General features: G+C 35.5%; 1 protein-coding gene across 3 annotated transcripts in view; it reads left to right on the forward strand.

The window, feature by feature from the left end:
• The first annotated feature begins 3570 nt into the window (after positions 1–3570).
• The window catches only part of LOC123530677 (ATP-dependent translocase ABCB1-like), an 83972-nt gene continuing 69025 nt past the window's right edge, over positions 3571–18517 (forward strand). Inside the window, exons 1-3 of one of the 3 annotated variants that reach the window (XM_053517090.1) lie at positions 3694–3853; positions 4850–4965; positions 14887–14919. In XM_053517090.1, the coding sequence (XP_053373065.1) occupies positions 4914–4965; positions 14887–14919 (85 nt within the window). In that variant the 5' untranslated portion in view covers positions 3694–3853; positions 4850–4913. Of the gene's footprint in view, positions 3592–3693; positions 3854–4849; positions 4966–14886; positions 14920–18517 lie in introns of those variants that run through there. The other 2 variants (XM_053517093.1, XM_053517092.1) reach the window with 2 other exon arrangements.

Below are 18517 nucleotides of genomic sequence, written 5' to 3' on the forward strand. Positions count from 1 at the left end.
GTCACTGTTTTATCACAAGCCCCCACAGGTATACACAGGTTGTGTAGCTGTAACATGCAATATTTAATTAATTATTAAACACTTTTCTGCACCAATTCGTAATCAGTTAAATTTGGGCTAATTAAACTAAAAACCTATCTGCAGCCGTAATGATATTTTGAACTATTTCAAATCTACTACCTTGAAAAAAATGTGAAAAAAGTATTGAAAAAAAACCTTACTAACTCTATAACAAATATCTAATTTTATACAATCATAAAATGTTTACAATAAATCTGTTGAATATTCCAGAACATGAACTCTCGTTAACCCGAGTTATGTAAGAAATCCCAGAAAATGTGGTTAATTTTACTCTCTAGGCCAGATTTCTAGCTTTATAGACATGTGAAGTAAAGGAAACTATTATACATGTGATAGGTCTAGATTTAACAAAAACCCGGTTTTCCAGCTATAAACTGTAAGTAGAAGTTTTTAAAAAAAATATTTTTTGATAAAGTTATGGAATCTTATACAGAATTTCTTTTTATGTCCTGTATGCATGTTATATCCATATGACTTGAACATACATATGTTAAATACTAATATCTAAAGCTGGCGGATGGCACTTGTGTTGAGTATTAAATTCTGTAAATAAAATAACTCATTTTCTTGTTAATTCTAACATATTTTTCTCGGTTAAATACAGACAAGAATTAATTTCATACATTAGTTATTGTTATCAATTTGACGTAGATGGTTTAATCAACATTATGATTTTTGTTTTTTACAGGGTGCTGTTCAAGGGAGTAATAATGGAGTGCCTAGCACTGTGGTGCACAGGAAAAAATAAAAATATAAAAAGCTGCAACTTCAGTGAGAAAAAACAAAAACAAACAGAACTTGGATATATAATGAGTTAATATACAGACAGTAATTCACTTTAGTAGGATTTAATTAGTGACTGAAATAAGAAAAATATTTAGATTTATAAAAGACTGGAATCAATATTTTACATGTTGTAGTGATGAAATATTCTGTTATATTTCTTTAGGAAAATTGCAAACAAACTTTAAATAAATGTTAGATTTCTTTTTGTTAAATGTTAACAAAATCACAACTATTTGAAAATAAAACATGTATTAAACAATGCTAGTTTTAGTCTTTTTTTCAATTTCGTAATCGTTGGGATAGTGTTGGCACCCATCTTTGGCCAATAAAGAAACAGAGTTGGCCTAACGTTGGACCAACCGTGACAGACGAAAAAATGCTGTTGGCCCAATGGAGGACCAACGATGAGTGTAGGATATCAGTTGTTGGCCCAATGGAGGGCCAACGATGAGTGTAAGATATCAGTTGTTGGCCCAATGGAGGGCCAACGATGAGTGTAGGATACCAGTCGTTGGGCCAACGGTGTACCAACCGTTGGGCCAACGTTGCGCCAATTAGCAAAATGGCGTTGGGCCAACGTCGGAAATCTTCGTTGGGCCAACGAAGAGTCTGCCGTTGGCCCAACGTTGGGCCAACGCATGTCTGCTATCTGGGTACCAATATGTGTACAAGTTATCATAATAAAATTTTGTCTTGTCTTGTCTTGTCTTGTATTATACCAGTATTATTAGAATGATTTTCATGAAGTTCTTGTGGTATAAAAAAGTAGGTCACCAGTCGTGGTCACAGGCACCAGTATCGGACCTGGGACAAAAATATGTTTGTTTTCATTGTAAACCAGTTCAAAATGAGAAATATGTACTGAAAAAAGAGCCCCCTTCAAAAGACAGTAGACATATGTATCTTTTGAAGGGGGCTCATATTTCAGTACATATTTTTCATTTTGAACTGGTTTAGGATGAAAATAAACGTATTGTTGTCCCAGGTCCGATACTGGTGCCTGTGGTCGTGGTGGGTCTTTAAACACGGTGACATTGCATTGGTTTATTAAATATATCAATGCAAATCCTGTATAATTACCGGCATGTTCTAATCTCTGGCCTGGCCTGGCCTGACCCGATGAGCCCAATTTTCGACTGGACCAGGCCGGGCCAGGCCAAGCCAGGCCAGGCCATGCAAAATCTGTACAAATGTGTCGTACAACCTTATCCACTCCCACGTTTAGCATATGTAAGCACAAATTTGAGCAATAATGATTAGTTTGTAGAAGGGGTGAAATATCACTTTATAAAACATTTATATATCCTATACATATATATGACTGCGAACCTCAAAAATAGCATCTTAATCATTTACTGGCCATATATTATGATAAAATTTGGCTGTACGTATAAAATGTATTTTGGGGTAAATTTTGAGCATATTTATATAAATCTGTTTGAGATCCTTTATTTCAATGCTTTTTTCTGTCACTTTTTTTTTAATTGAAATTTCCTTACTCGTCACGAAGTATGTTTCTGATGAATGCACAACAGTTTTTCTTCAAAACTGACAACATAATTTTAATCATAACTATACATTTGTATATTAAGTTTTTACAATGCAAATTGCTCCTGTAACAGTCATTACTACTAAACCTTTTTAAACCTTAAAACCGCAAGGATATCTTTCCTTATACTGTCGTGTTGTGGAACCACCTGCCTTCTCAAACTGTAATTCAGCCTGACCTTGAGGGGTTCAAACGATGTCTTGATCCCTCGGTCCTCTCTTACCGCCCCTGAACTCACAAAGCGGGTGTTTTTAACCCCTTTTAACTTGTATATATTTCGTCTTACTTAACATTTTCATACTTTTATCTTCTTTCTCACTATCTTCATTTTTTGAAGCATTCCTTTCACTGCTTAAAATGATTACAAAGGTGCAAGCGTATCACAGTGCTGACAATGAAAAACCGCACAGTGACATCGTATTAAGGATGACTACCCGTAATAGGCCTCAATTTCACAAAAAGCGTTCATACAACTTGATAATGTAAGCTTTGAAAATGTCAAACGATAGAAATAAGGTGCATATTGGCAAGTTACAGTTATATAGTGATAGAATTCTCATAAATTTCCTTTAGATTACCTCCCCTGATAATTTTGGTTTTTCATGAGTTATCTCCCCTGAAAACTAGAAAATATAATTTTCCCCTTTTGCCTACGGGTAATTTTAGATTTCTTTTTGATATTTGTATCAGAATCATATAGATCTAATGCAGCTTTCTACCGCAAAATGTTCTCGAAATTCAAGTTTAGATTCTTATTATCAAAGGAATTATATATTTCCCATAGGCATCAATGTTAACTTCAGTACCGATTATCTCCCCCAAAAATGATAAAATTTGAAAAATCTCTCGGTGAAACGTTTTTAATTTTGAATGTCTTTAAAGTGACCAAATTTCATTGAAATAGATCTATTACCATCCAGTTACAAGATATGAAATATGGCTATTACACCATGTAATCCTTAAAACAAATCAGTGAAGCGTAGATTTACAAAAATACATCACATATTTCAGTTGGGTCATAAATGGGCACATCGTGGAAAAAAATGACTGTGATGTCAAGAAGTAGCACATGCTAAAACGCGCGCGCGCCGACAGCGAGTTAATGCGCGAATACGACTGCTGTCAGTGCTGAATAGCACTTCATCTATTAGTCCAAATAAAGAGGGTATTCATCAGTAAATTTTTCGTAACTTTAAATAACTCCAAGGAATAGGGTTATAATAGAGTACATGAAACAGACTATAGGTTATTTTTAATTGTTCTGGTGCCCTGCCCAGGTCACCGAAGCGTTAAGAATTCGGGTAGAAGATAAATTTTAGCCCGCCGTGTTAATGATCATTGAATAAAAGTTTTCATTGAAATATGACATTACTAGTTACATTATCAAGTTAGAAATTGGTGTGTTTAGGAACTGTTTCATTAAATAGCAGACAAAAGGTAAGACTTCATTGTTAACTTATAACACTGATGTCTTGTTCGTACCCGGTTTCACTCGTACACAAATGGTTATCCATTTACCACGTTTTAATGCTTCATAAGTATGTTTGTCCGTCTGTCTGTGTTTCACTCCTTGTCAGCAGGTACCATTTACTTTCATTCAGGCTATCAGACATAACATATTTCGTTTTTGTGAAATATAGAGATTTTGAGTCTTTTAGCAAGTGTCTGCAGTTACGGTACTTTATTCACTTTATTAAAAATGGTTTACGTTATGGCAGAGGATTGCACCGGACAAGTGTTATATAGGCTCTTGACTCACAAGTTGTTTCCAATTACAAGCAAAAGAAAAAGGGATAAAACGCATTTGGAACCTAAGTACCTATGACGGGGCCTCCGTGGCCGAGTGGTTAAGGTCGCTGACTTGAAATCACTTGCCCCTCACCAATGTGGGTTCGAGCCTCACTTGGGGCATTGAATTCTTCATGTGAGGAAGCCATCCAGCTGGCTTACGGATGGTCGGTGGTTCTACCCAGGTGCCCGCTCGTGATGAAATAATGCGCGGAGGGGCACCTGGGGTCTTCCTCCACCATCAAAGCTGGAAAGTCGCCATATGACCTATAATTGTGTCGGTGCGACGTTAAACCCAACAAAAAAAACAAAAGAGTACTGTTGACAGCAAAATACTACCATTTGGCCATATTTATCCACAGTTCCTGTGATAAACGCTCCATCCTCGCATCGGGAAAATGTTACCAATATATACTTAAAATTAACTACTGATGGCAAAAAAAAATCTTTCCAAGATGAGAAAAAAAACCCATTATGTTCGGGGCTCAATTTATGAGTCATTTAGGTAACCCTTAACACATATTTTGGACCATGCTGATCATCCAAAGTCAAGGCAGGAAAAATCAAGTGTTCTACCTACAAATGGAAATATATAAAAAAAGTATTTAGAAACTACAGCAAATAATGAAACATTTTTCATTCCAGAACACCAGGCAGTAACCAAGGAAATTGACATATATTAATTGGCACTTGTGGCAGTGAAATTAAGATGGCGGAGCTGAAGGGTTATAGGCCGTCTTCTGCAGGCAGCGAAATAAATGGTAAATAGGGGTGGCTAACTCCTAGAATTAGCATATATTTTTCAGATAGGGAGTGAAAAAGAGAGATAGTTTCTTTCTTTTTATCTGCACTTAATATGTATTTGTTCTGTTTATTTGATAAAAATTATAATGTCTCCCACATGTAGCACTGGGGAGTCGACATATTGATTTAGTGATATCCCTGTGTCTGTCAGTCTGTCTATATGATACAAATTTAAGTTTGTCCGTGCCCTTGCTTCATCAAATTTTATTATGTTTTAGCCTGTTGTCTTATATAATTGTGCAGATTTCCACCAAACATTACAGGAGTGATCAGTGCCAAGTCTTGTTATGCAAGGGAGTTATGGCCCTTTATTTTTCAAATTTTATGAAATTTCGGTAACTTCTCATACACCATTGAGCAGATTTCCACCCAATGTTACACGAATTGTCAGTGCCAAGCCTAGTTATACATATTATCAGCATATTCCTGTTCAGTGAATTTCAGCGAAGTTATGGCCCTTTATTTTCCATGTTTTACAGTGTTTACACTTCTTGCTGTGTACAATAAGCTTGAATTTCCCCCAAACCTCAAGAGTGATTAGTGTGAAGCATAGTTAATTAGTTTTGTATATAGTTTCTGAATAAATGATTTTCAGTAGAGTCATGACCTTTGATTTGTCATATTCTTTTCATTTTTTTTCATCTGCTATTCTCATATATCACTGGTTTGAGTTACACCAAACTTCAGCAGAGTTACCACTACTGGGCCTAGTTGTGTACATTGTTAGAATGTAATGGTATGTTTCAGTGATTTTCCCTGGTTTTTAATTTGTGGCATTTTACATTTTCTGTGTGGTTAGTTATAAGCATGCAATAACCTTAAATTAAGTAAAAAATTCAGTCATAATTATAAAATGTGATGCGAAAAAGAATGGTGAAAATTTATTTAATAAAATATCCGATAAGCAGTAACTTTACATTAGCATGCTGGCGGCAAGTAATTCTGCCTTTGCGACCAGTGCAGACCAAGATCAGCCTGCACATCCGTGCATTTTGATCATGGCCTGCACTGTTCGCTAGTTCAGTCAGTAAATTTTCAGTGAACACCCCTTTGAATAATAAGTGGTACTGCCCAGTCCATTTTAGAAATTTAGCAGGCTAAAGGTTAAGAGTCATTTGTAGTGGCTGTACAATATTTAACACTGAGAGATGTTATCTGAAGAAGGAATATATCCCTTCACAGGACATACATTGTAAATGATTCACCTCACAGTTTGTCCTATCTTCCTGATGTATGACTGGCCTTGAACTTGTGTCAAGTTGTGTGTCATAAAACAATATAAGACTTTTGTGTCCTGATTTGATTAACTGCAAAATATTTTAATAATTTTGTTTTTTTCTGGCCAAGTCTGCAGTTTCATTTGATTTAGTGAATTTTAAATTTTGCAAAAAATTGCATATATAATATAAAAGGGTTATTTTACTTGTTTTTAGCAAACTCTGAGCACAAAATGCTTGGGCTGAGCTGTTGTGATGTCTCACTGTCCTTTTTGTCTGTCCATTGTCCGTCAACACTATTTTCAAACAACAGCTGTCCTGATACCGTAAAGTTTGATGAAACCTGGCCTGGATGTTCCTTGGATGTTTTTCTAACCATTCCGTTTGGTTGTATATAGGGACCACCAGAGCTAAAAATAGAATAGTCATCTAACAACATCTGCTCCTAAACCGCTTGTCAGATTTTGAAATACCGGTAATTTCACGCAAATTGTCTTTATGTAACCATATACCAAGTTTCTTCAAATTATACCGATTTGTCAAAAATTGTGGCCACCAGTGGACGTGGTCAGTTTTCCCTATATGTATATAGTGGAAACTTTTAAAATCTTCTTGTATTAACCTGCTGGCCTAATTTTGAAATATTTTCACACAAATGGTCTTTGTGTGACCCTCTGTAGTAAGGCATGAAGGGGGCAATTAGCCGGATATGCCTCCGTGGTCCACTTGAATGTAGTCCATATCAATATATAGTGCAATTTTCCCGCCTAGTAAAGGCCATTTTCATGCCAGATATAAGCTTTTTTGATGCTTGATTGTAAAAAGGAATGTCCGCAGATGATTTTAAGCTACGTTATATGCTTCAAAAGTTGATTGGAAGCTGCCTTGTAAAATGAAAGTGAAAGTAGGTATTTCCTGATGTCTACCTATGCAATATTAGCGTTTTCATCACGTGTCTCAGTCACGTGACCATGGTTTCACTGCATTATGGTCAACCCCATATTTTTTTGGTATATTTTGATTGCCTAAAGACAGACCTTCAAGACAAGGGTAGTCTCGCAGGAAGTGAAAGGCTAGAAATCTTGATAAAAATATGTTATAAGTTGTTAATTTTATATAGAAAATAGTAGCGGAGGCATTTAATACCTTCATACCTAGTAATGAGTTTGTTCAAATGATTCCGATTTGTCAAAAAACATGGCTGCCATGGGGCATCATGGTCACTTCCCTATATGTATAATATAGTGGAAACATAAAAAATCCTTGTGCGAAACTGCTTACCCGATTTGAAAATAATTTCTTACAAATGGTCCTTGTGTGAACCTCTACCAAGAATGTTGAAATTGTTCTGATTTCTCAGAAAACATGGCCACCAGAGGATGTGGTTAATTTTCCATTATATAGTGGAAATTTAAAAAACTTATTTTCAGAAACAGCAGACGCAATTTTAAAACGATTTTACACAAATGTTCCTGTGTTAACCCTTTATAAAGATTGTTCAAATTATTCTGAATCATCAAATAACATGGCTGCCAGGGGGCGTGGTCACTTTCCCCGCTATACAATGTATATATATATAGTGGAAACTTTAAAAATCTCATGGTCAGAAATTGCTTGCCCAATTTCAGAATTATTTTACACAACTGTTTCTTTAAGCAGATTGTACAGATTAATACATTTCATTAAAAACATGGCCCCTAGGGGGAGTGGTCACTTTCCCCTATGTATATTGTTGGAAACTTTAAAAATCTTTTTGTTTGATATTGTCACTTACAATCTTATGATTGTCATCATTCTCTCAACCTCTTAACCCACCTCCCATACACACACATATTTATTTAGTTGGAACTTCTAAAATATTCATTGGCACTATTTCAAAATAATTTCGTAGACATTTTCCTTGCATAACTACCATCTTCCAAAGCTGTAGTACAGTGTTACTTAGGCAAGTGATCTAGGGCCATCATGCCCCTCTTATTTACTGAAGTTTGATATTTAGCGTTTTCTTTGTTGAGGAACAGGTGAAATACTGCAGCATGATTGTACAGAGAAAATGAAGGCATAATTATATATTTTGAAAATTCTTTTTAGCTATTTGATGATGAAAAAAATTATTTTAATATTTATTGTTGGCTTTTTACTTACATCATTGAAGTTTTCAGGTTATTTTGAGTGACTTTTTTAAATGGAAAGGAAAAGCAACAGATAAGCTGGTGCAAGATTATTCATTATTACCATCAGACAGGAAATCATTCCAAATCATTCCTGACTCACTCGCTTGATGAAACATATCTATATCTGGAGCAAGGTTAAAACAAAAAATCAATGGGTTTGGTAAAGTTAAAAATAGACATTAGCAATACAATTTAAAAGTTCAGAATTTAGCTTATGTGAATTCACTTTTTGTATTTAGTACATTTTACCAACCTTTATAACAAAGGCTGTGGCTTATCTAGATCTAGAATACCTTGTGTAATTCAACGTCAATTTAAAGTGAGGCGTGACTTACCCCACTATCCTCGGTGTTTACCGCAGTATTGTTATGAGCTAAAAGTACAGACACGCCTCGATGCATAAAGTTGATCTATACAACCTAAGATACAGATTGAAATTATTTGTAACCAAGTTTCATGGTTGATGTATTCTGATGTCCTAGCAATGATTTAAAAGAAAATAAGCTAAATAGTGCAGTTGGCAAAATTTCCAGCCATAACCATTAGTTTGCATGTAATTAGACTTGTGAATACAAAGAATTGTTAAAATTGACCAGTTGAAAATTATTTGAAATGTCCAAAAATATCAAAAAGCATATGGTCTTGTATATCTGATTTTGGTCATGATTTAAGACCAGGCTACCTGAAGCAGTTTATTAGCTCACCTGTCACATAGTGACAAGGTGAGCTTTTGTGATCACCCTTCGTCGTCAGTCCGTGCGTCAACAAATGCTTGTCTGCACGATAGAGGTTTCTTTTATGATTTTATTTTAACCAAACTTGCACACAACTTGTATCACCATAAGATCTCGGTTCCTTTATTGAACTGGCCAGATCCCATTATTGGTTCCAGAGTTATGGCCCCTGAAAGGGGCAAAATTAGCTATTTTGACTTTGTCTGCACAATAGTAGCTTTATTTTTGATTTGATTTTTACCAAACTTGCACACAACTTGTATCACCATAAGATCTTGGTTTGTTTCTTGAACTGGCCAGATTCCATTATGGGTTACAGAGTTATGACCCCTGAAAGGGCCAGAATGAGCTATTTTGACCTTGTCTGCACAATAGCAGCTTCATTTATGATTTGAATTTAATCAAACTTGCACAAACTTGTGTCACCACAAAATCTTGGTTTCTTTCTTGAACTGGCCAGATTCCATCATGGGTTCCAGAGTTATGGCCCTTAAAGGTCCAAAATTTGCTATTTTGGCTTTTGCAGCCATATAGAGACTTCATTTATGGTTTGATTTGATACAAACTTCCAAAATATCTTCAGTAGGAATAAATCAAATCTATGAGATCCTATCATATGTTCCAGAGTTATTTTATATCTGATTACCTCCCCTGATTGTAATCAAAATGGATTTATATCAGTAAGTACTTATAGGACTTATTTGAAATTTCATTATTGTCATTAGTTGGACTGAGACAATCAGGGTAGATAACTATGGACTGATTTTATGTCAAATTGCCTCCCTTTATTTCAAATTAAAATGGGTACCGGTATATCTCCATAACTAATGAAGATACATACTGATCTGAAATTTCATTTATGTCAACAGATGGACTTGGACAATCAGTGAAGATACATATTGACTGAATTTTTGACAAATTAACTCCCTTTATTTTTTATCTAAATGAATACACCTTAGCAGCTTCTAATAGGGGTGACTATTGAGGCCAATTTTGACTATTGCAATACTATTGATATTGCTTAAAAACTATTGCGATACTATTCTATTGCAGGTTACTATTGCAATACTATTGCAATAGTTATCGGCCATCATATTTTATACAGTAAAGCTAACAACTGGCATTGTTACACAGTGTAAGAGACGACACTGTTTATAATTGCTGTTAACACACATTGAGATGTTTGTATAACTGAAACGGACAGAAATAATTCTAACATTAAATATTTCTTGCCTTCCTTGGCTTTGGAACAATAAGTAAAACAATAAACCTATGCAAGGTATACAATCTGACTAAAGTACTTGATCTTCTAAACGAAGATCTGAGAACGACCCATTCACATTCGTCTTCTGTATATTTTGGATTTCCATTATTGCTATTTTTATGTTATCCAATCAGGCGACTTGTTCGATTGTCAAAGAGTAAGAAAAATATGCAGTTATTCAAGGACTCGAACCCGGGACCCCTCGCTTACAAAGCAAGTGGCCTACCGACTGAGCTAACAGGCTATCTGATACATTACGACATAAGAATTGTAAATATCAAAAGTCAATGCTAGAGGTAGATTTGCAAGATGTTGTAAGCTAGGCTCTGATTGGCTAGTGAAAGGGCCGTCAGAACGAGGCAATGAATAGGTCGTTTTCAGATCCTATGCGTAGCGTAATAGGAGATGTACTTTAGTCAGATTGGCAAGGTATACTCAAACGAATCGGCCATTTTGTTGCGAATGTCAACATGTTTAATAACCCAAAGCATCGAAAAAGACGAAAATTAACGGATCGGGTTAAGGTGTACCAGCACTAAATGAAGGGCCCTACCGAACAGTTTGCTGTATAATACAAGTAGCCTTCTTTCTCCATGTCCATAGTACATTTTCTCATCTAAAATTAACAGGTTATTTAAATATATTTAATCAAAGTTTCTAAGAAGCTAAATTTATTAATTATCTCCCAGACTTCTCAGTCCTTTATGGTAGTTTAATTCCGTGAGGGTAATTATTGTAATGGAGACGTAAACATTTTCCGAGGCGCAAATGAAAGCTGGCTCTGTTTCTTGGTTTATAAATTATAAATTATTTCTGTATTTACTAAAATTTCAAAACTATCGAACCTATCGATTGTTGAAGGAACTATCGGCGATTGTTATTGGATCGTGACTTTTCTATCGATGCATGCTATCGGGACACTTAGTATCGCAATGCATCGATAGTTCGATGTATCGTTACACCCCTAGCTTCTAATGAGATTGGTTTGAAACGTTATTTATGTCTTCCATGGTAAGAAATAGTCATATTAGATAACTCTTGATTGAACATTTATTGATATGAATACTTTACTAATATATTGTTTTATAGGCTTGTACTCTGTATCGTCTACATGCATATACCAATGCATGATTACCTCCACTGATTTTAATAAAAATGGATTTATCTCGGTAAATATTTATAGAACTCATTTGAAATTTCATTATTGTCTTTAGTTGGACTGAGGCAATCAGGGTAGATAGCTATGGACTGATTTTATGTCAAATTACCTCCCTTTGTTTCAAATTAAAATGGGTGTATCTCAGTAACCAATGAAGATACTGATTTGAAATGTCATTTGTGCCATCAGATGGACTCGGACAATCAGGGTAGATAACTTTTGACTGAATTTATGACAAATTATCTCCCTTTTTAATATTTTATGTAAACGAATATATATCAGCAGCGTCTAATGAGATTGGTTTTAAATGTTATTTAAGTCTTCCAGGGTAAGGAATAGTCATGTTAGTACAAAAATGCAGCATTTGAGCCTAGGACCCTCAAACTTGGTATGGAAATTGGCCCAGACTAGGTCAAAAAGGACTGTTACAAGAAAATGTTTATCCTGATGATATTTAATGTGTATGCCTATGTGCTCTGTGTCAAAACTTGATCATATCATTTTGAGCAATGGTACTCAGGTGAGCGATACAGGGCCATCATGGCCCTCTTGTTGTATAACCTTTAGCCGGCTGGTGACAAGTGATTTTGCCTTTGCAACCAATGCAAACCAAGATCCAGCCTGTACATCCAAGCTCTTCAGTTTGTAATTATTTAGCGAACACCCCTTTGAATAATAAGTGGTGCTGCCCAAATTGAATGATGGACCAGTCCATTTTAGAAAGTTAGCAGGGTAAACCATTTACAGCACAGTATTTCAGGTTGAGCAGCTTGCTTCTGAAGTTTTAACTAACACTCCTTCAACTAACACTTCTTCAGATTGAAGTGTGGGTTATTCAAACATTGTTTTCAATACTAACAGTGTTCTTGTTATCTTTTGATATTAAAGGGTTAAGATTTTATTGAACACAGATTTGAACATGCTGTATTGTAAAGGTTGATACAGCTCCTTTACGTCTTGTTTGTCTTGTCTGTTTTCCTGTCTGTTTACTAGATACCTGTTGCCTGTTTACTAGATACCTGTTGCAGAGAAATTCTGATGAAGATGGGCACTTAACAAATACATTGTCTTACAAAGCTAAAATCTTTCGGACAAAAATTGATATTGAAAAAGCCGCTACATGAGTATTCTCAATTTTGGTTTCGGTCTGTCTGCTTGCAATACTCTGTAACATAACCTAATAATTATGTTATAAAACACATTCCTATTAAACAAAGAAGGCTGAAAATTGTGTATTATTATACTACAATTCATTTTTCTGACATCACATTTATTACGTCATAGCGTCAGATGGCAAAGCGGCACGCTGGAAAAGAAACCAACAGAAAACATATTTGATGGATATCATCAAGGATGTACATAATAATCATTGATAGCATGTTAGAATCGAAATAATATATCTCAATATCTTCATTAAATTACTGATCCTTTCATAATTCTGCTTCTCACACCTGAAGACCAGGTATAAATAACTTCTGCCCTTACTGGGCAATAGGGCTGTGTAAAACATGCATAAATTAAGAAGTCAGTGCTCCCTTTTCTGATGCTACATTACTTTCAACCAGCTTGCATGAATTGAAGTGTATTCTGTGATATCTAGGAATACTAAAATTGGTTGCATTAATTGTTAAAAATATGACCGAATATTACAACAATATACGAAAAAACGAATGTTATGACAAAAATTGGCAAATGTATTTCAGATCACAAAGGACACCAAGTAGCAAGAAACTGACAAAGTAGATAAAATGGAGTGACATGATATGAAATATTAATCATCACTAAACACTAAGTTTTGGATTCTGTAACAGATTACCTGAGTGTTTGTAAAGATTTAACCAATATAAGTCACTTTTAAAAAACATATCAAAGTGATTTATGAGAATGAAAACTCTCACAGCTTGACTGGTTATTTCCTTTTCAAATAAAATTACTCTGAAAAAAACTGTTACCCTCAAAAATACTGAAGTTATATAAATGGCTGTGTCGTTGAAATAGTCCAGACTGGGATAAATATTAAATTCTTTTATATCATATTTCATCATTCATGTGCTAATTTTTGACTGAACCTTTAATATCATGTTTAACTAAAGTGGAAAGTATAGGATTTCATTGAAATCTAATATTTTAGCATGGCTGAATATTTTGTCAGTTCCATTGACCTTTGTAAGAACATTATGACACCATATAGCAGGTTGAATGATGCCCCTGATGAAGTTCAGCATATCATCATATTTTAATGCAATGAGCATTTTAAAAGGAAAAGAAACAATGCTTTAATGAGTTTTTATCATCTGATTAACCATGCTTCATCATTCACAATGCTGTTGTAAATCAGATGACAGCCTGCCTGCTTATAAAGCTCATTACTGAAATAGGGGTTAAATTTTGTTAGATACTCAAGTGAAGCTTATCATTCTCCATGACAAATTGGTCTACATTTACACTCTTCAACTGGGATTTTGATCCTGGTAAGGTGAGCAGTCTGTTTTTACTCACAAATTGGCTGGAAGTTTGAACCCTAGTAACATGAATGGTCTATCTTTATACTCATACCTCTCATCTAGAAGTTTGATCCCTGGAATGGTCTATGTTTACCCACACCACAGTTACAGGTTTGATCACTGGTTGGCTGAATGGTCTATATTTACACATACCCTTGATTCTTACGGAGAAGTATTTAGTAGAACTTTCAGAGAACAGTTTAGATACCAGAACAGAATAAATTGTTACTGATTGAAGTGCTGTTCATAATAAATTTTAGCTTAGTGTTAAAAGTTAGAAATGAAAACATTGGAGAAAAACAACATTGTAGATACTGAACTAAATCAACCCGCCTGCTTAGCTGACAGTAGGGAGAGCACAGATCTACGGATTGCAAGGTTATGAGTTAGATCCCTGGGCGAGGCTTATGTTCTCTTGACAGTTTGATAGAAGACATTATGTCAGAAATCATTCGTCCTCCACCTGATTCTTGTGGAGAAGTTGGCAGTTACTTGCAGAGAACAGATTAATACCAGGTACAGAATCAAGAAACATTGGTTAGGTAATCTAACTGCCCTGTGTTACATAACTGAAATACTGTTGAAAAATGGTGCTAAATCCAAAACAAACAAACTCAGCTTCATTCTTTTGAGGGATTTATTGTAGAAATTTACAGTTTAATTTAAGTATTTTGCTATTAAAATGATAATAGACATATGATCAAGTTACACATAAAATGCAGGTGATTGAATTTTTAGAGGATGATACTGATGTTATGTTGATATTCTATTTCTTTAGGTGAGATACAAAACATTTTGTTATTTTATTTCTCATTGTCAATATTAGGAAAAAAGACGGAAAACAGGAGTACTTTCAATGGTATGGTGTTAAGTATTTTTATTCAGTTTTATGTTATTCTGTTGTCTTTTTTCCAGTGATGTTTCAGAAGTTAATTTTTTTTATTTATTTATTATTTTTATAAAAGGATATACATTTGTGTAGTGGTAGGGCTATGAGTAGTACTGATCCAATTGTCAGTCTGTTCGAGATCCCTGTCAGCGCGGAATTAAACCATGATCTCTGCATTCCTCATCTGATATGCAAGTACTGGTATGAAATCGGTCAGTCTGTCGGCTGCCGTTAGATTTTATAGTGTAAAGTTTTTTTTCATCTTGTTGTGGATAAGTATTTTTTTTGCAGCTTTTGCAGATCAGACTCTGGGCAAGTGTATATCCTATATGTTCTGCTTGAGCTTCCTGTTGAAAAGCTGATGATAATTACTGTTGGTTAATTCCAGTTTGAGGTGTGGTTTAATAGCAAGATTTTTGAAACTAGCTTTAGGGTATAAAACTGAGGTTGGAGGCTTGTCGTGGAAAGATATCTTTCTATTGGTCAATTTGAAAATTTGATTAGTTTACAATCAACCACTTTTTAAGACTGATCTCCCATCTCAGCTTTATAATCCAGGAAAACTAAGTATACTAATCAGAGAAACTATGAAATCTCTGAGGATGACTGGGAATGCATGTTTATTACTCAAACTTCCACCAGCAAATGATGACTGATTGTCAGTCTGGTGCAGTTAAAATGCTCAAGAACTGATAGTTGCAAAGTTGATTTAAAGTTACTGTTGGTAAAATGGGCCTGCCTGAACCAACTGTGTGTCAGATTTTTCAAAATTTAGAAGAAACTTCCATTTTATCTATATAAGAAATGTATCACAATATGATTCAAGGTCAGTTCTGGACTTTAATATAAAACAAGGGTGATATATAAAGTGAATTATACAATATCTGTCCATTGTGCATTTATTAGCCCACCATCATCAGATGGTGGGCTATTTAAATCACTCTGCGTCCGTGGTCCGTCGTCCTTCCGTCCGTCCGTCCATCATTCCGTCCGTCCTTCCGTTAACAATTTCTCGTTATCGCATCTCCTCAGAAACTACCAGGGGGATTTTGACCAAACTTTGTCAGAAAGATGTATTGGTACCCTAGTTGTGTCCCCCTGAAAATCAGACTGGTTCAACAAGTTTTTAGTAAGTTATGGCCCTTTGTTTATTTCTATAATTTACATAGATTTATATAGGGAAAAACTTTGAAAATTTTCTTGCCCCAAACCACAGAGCCTAGGGCTTTGATATTTGGTATGAAGCATCATCTAGTGGTCTTCTACCAATAAGATTCAAATTATTTCCCTGGGGTGTAATATGGCCCCGCCCCGGGGGTCACATGGTTTATATAGACTTATATAGGGAAAAACTTTGAAAAACCTCTTGTCCAAAACCACAGGGCCTAGGGCTTTGATATTTTGTATGTGACATCATCTAGTGGTCTTATACTAAGATTGTTCAAATTATCCACCTAGGATCAAATATGGCCCCGCCCCGGGGGTCACATGGTTTACATAGACTTATATAGGGAAAAACTTTGAAAATCTTCTTGTCCAAACTACAAAGCCTAGGGCTTTGATATTTGTAATGTAGCATTGTCTAGTGGTTCTCTACCAAGTTTGTTAAAATTATCCCCATAGGGTCAAATATGGCCCTGCCCTGGGGGTCACATGGTTCATATAGACTTATATAGGGAAAAGCTTATAAAAACTTCTTGTCAATAACCTACAACATTCAGATTTGGACCACATGTATGGTTTTGAGTGGCAAGATGAACCTTGACATGAGTTGACCTTGATTTTGACCTAGTGACCTACTTCCACATTTCTGTAGCTACAGCCTTCAAATTTGGACCACATGCATAGTTTTGTGCATTGAAATAAACTTTGACCTTGACATTGACCTAGTGACCTACTTTCCCATTTTTGAAGGTACATGCTTCAAATTTGGACCACATGCATAATTTTGTGTTCCGAAATGAAATTTGACCTTGATTTTGACCCAGTGACCTACTTTCACATTTCTCAAGCTACAGCCTTCAAATTTGGACCACCTGCATGGTAATTGCACCGAAACAAACTTTGACCTTTACATCGACCTAGTGACCTATTTCACATTTTTGAAGGTACAGGCTTCAAATTTGGACCACATGCATAGTTCTGTATTCCGAAATAAAATTTGACCTTGATTTTGACCTGGTGACATACTTTCACATTTCTCAAGCTACAGCCTTCAAATTTGGACCACATGCATGGTTTTGTGTACCGAAACAAACTTTGACCTTTACATTGACCTAGTGACCTACTTTCACATTTTTGAAGGTACAGGCTTCAAATTTGGACCACATGCATAGTTTTGTATTCCGAAATAAAATTTGACCTTGATTTTGACCTAGTGACCTACTTTCATATTTCTCAAGCTATAGCCTTCAAATTTGGACCACTTGCATAATTTTGTGTACCGAAATGAACTTTGACCTTAAGATTGACCTAGTGACCTACTTTCAGATTTCTGTAGCTATAGGCTTCAAATTTAGACCACATGAATAGGATTGTGTACTGAAACAAACTTTGACCTTGTTCCTATTTAGTATTGTACAGGTAAATATTATTTTCTAGTGGATAAATAGAACTTCAAAGTTCAAGCAGGAAAAAAAAAAGTTTCCTTTATAAATAGAAAAAAACAACCAATGACAGTGACCAATTTTCATCAAATATAACAAATTACATATATCATTGTGAAGTTATGCCTTTCAGCTGCAGCTGTCAGCCATGAAAACTATGGTGGCATCCTCACAGGTTAAAGTTGCAGTGTAAAGCTTGCTTTGTGATAAAAATATCAATTTTTGATGTCATTAATGGCAGTATCCTTAAATTTACCTTGCTTTCTGTGCATGTCAGTACTGACTGGGAACCAGTAGCCGGACAAATTTTCATATTTTGGTTCCATTGAAACTTGTTGCTAATGGTGACAATGTACATTACCATAGCATGACAAGATACATTAGTCTACCTGCAATATTTTCAGAATAATGGCCCTTTTTAACTTAGAAAGTTTGGTTCAGAGTTTTTTATTCCCCCAAAGGGAGGCATATTAGTTTTCAACTGTCCGTCCGTTAGTTCGTTCGTTCGTCACAACGTTAACTTTTTGCATGAAGGCACTTTACTCACGAACCACTGCACCCAGGACCTTCAAACTTCACTTGCTGGTAGTACTTATTGAGTACACCACCCCTACTGACTTTGGGGTCACCAGGTCAAAGATCGAGGTCACAGGGGCCAACGTTAACTTTTTGCATGAAGGCACTTTACTGGCGAACCACTGCACCCAGGACCTTCAAATTTCACCTGCTGATAGTTCTTATTGAGTACACCACCCCTACTGACTTTGGGATCACCAGGTCAAAGGTCAAGGTCACAGGGACCAACGTTAACTTTTTGCATGAAGGCACTTTACTCGCGAACCACTGCGCCCAGGACCTTCAAACTTCACATGCTGATAGTACTTATTGAGTACAACAACTCTACTGACCTTGGGGTCACCAGGTCAAAGGTCAAAGTGCTGCGGGGTCATTTGTCACCATTA

The sequence above is a fragment of the Mercenaria mercenaria genome, chromosome 11 (assembly GCF_021730395.1).
Source record: "Mercenaria mercenaria strain notata chromosome 11, MADL_Memer_1, whole genome shotgun sequence".
NCBI lineage: Eukaryota > Metazoa > Mollusca > Bivalvia > Venerida > Veneridae > Mercenaria > Mercenaria mercenaria.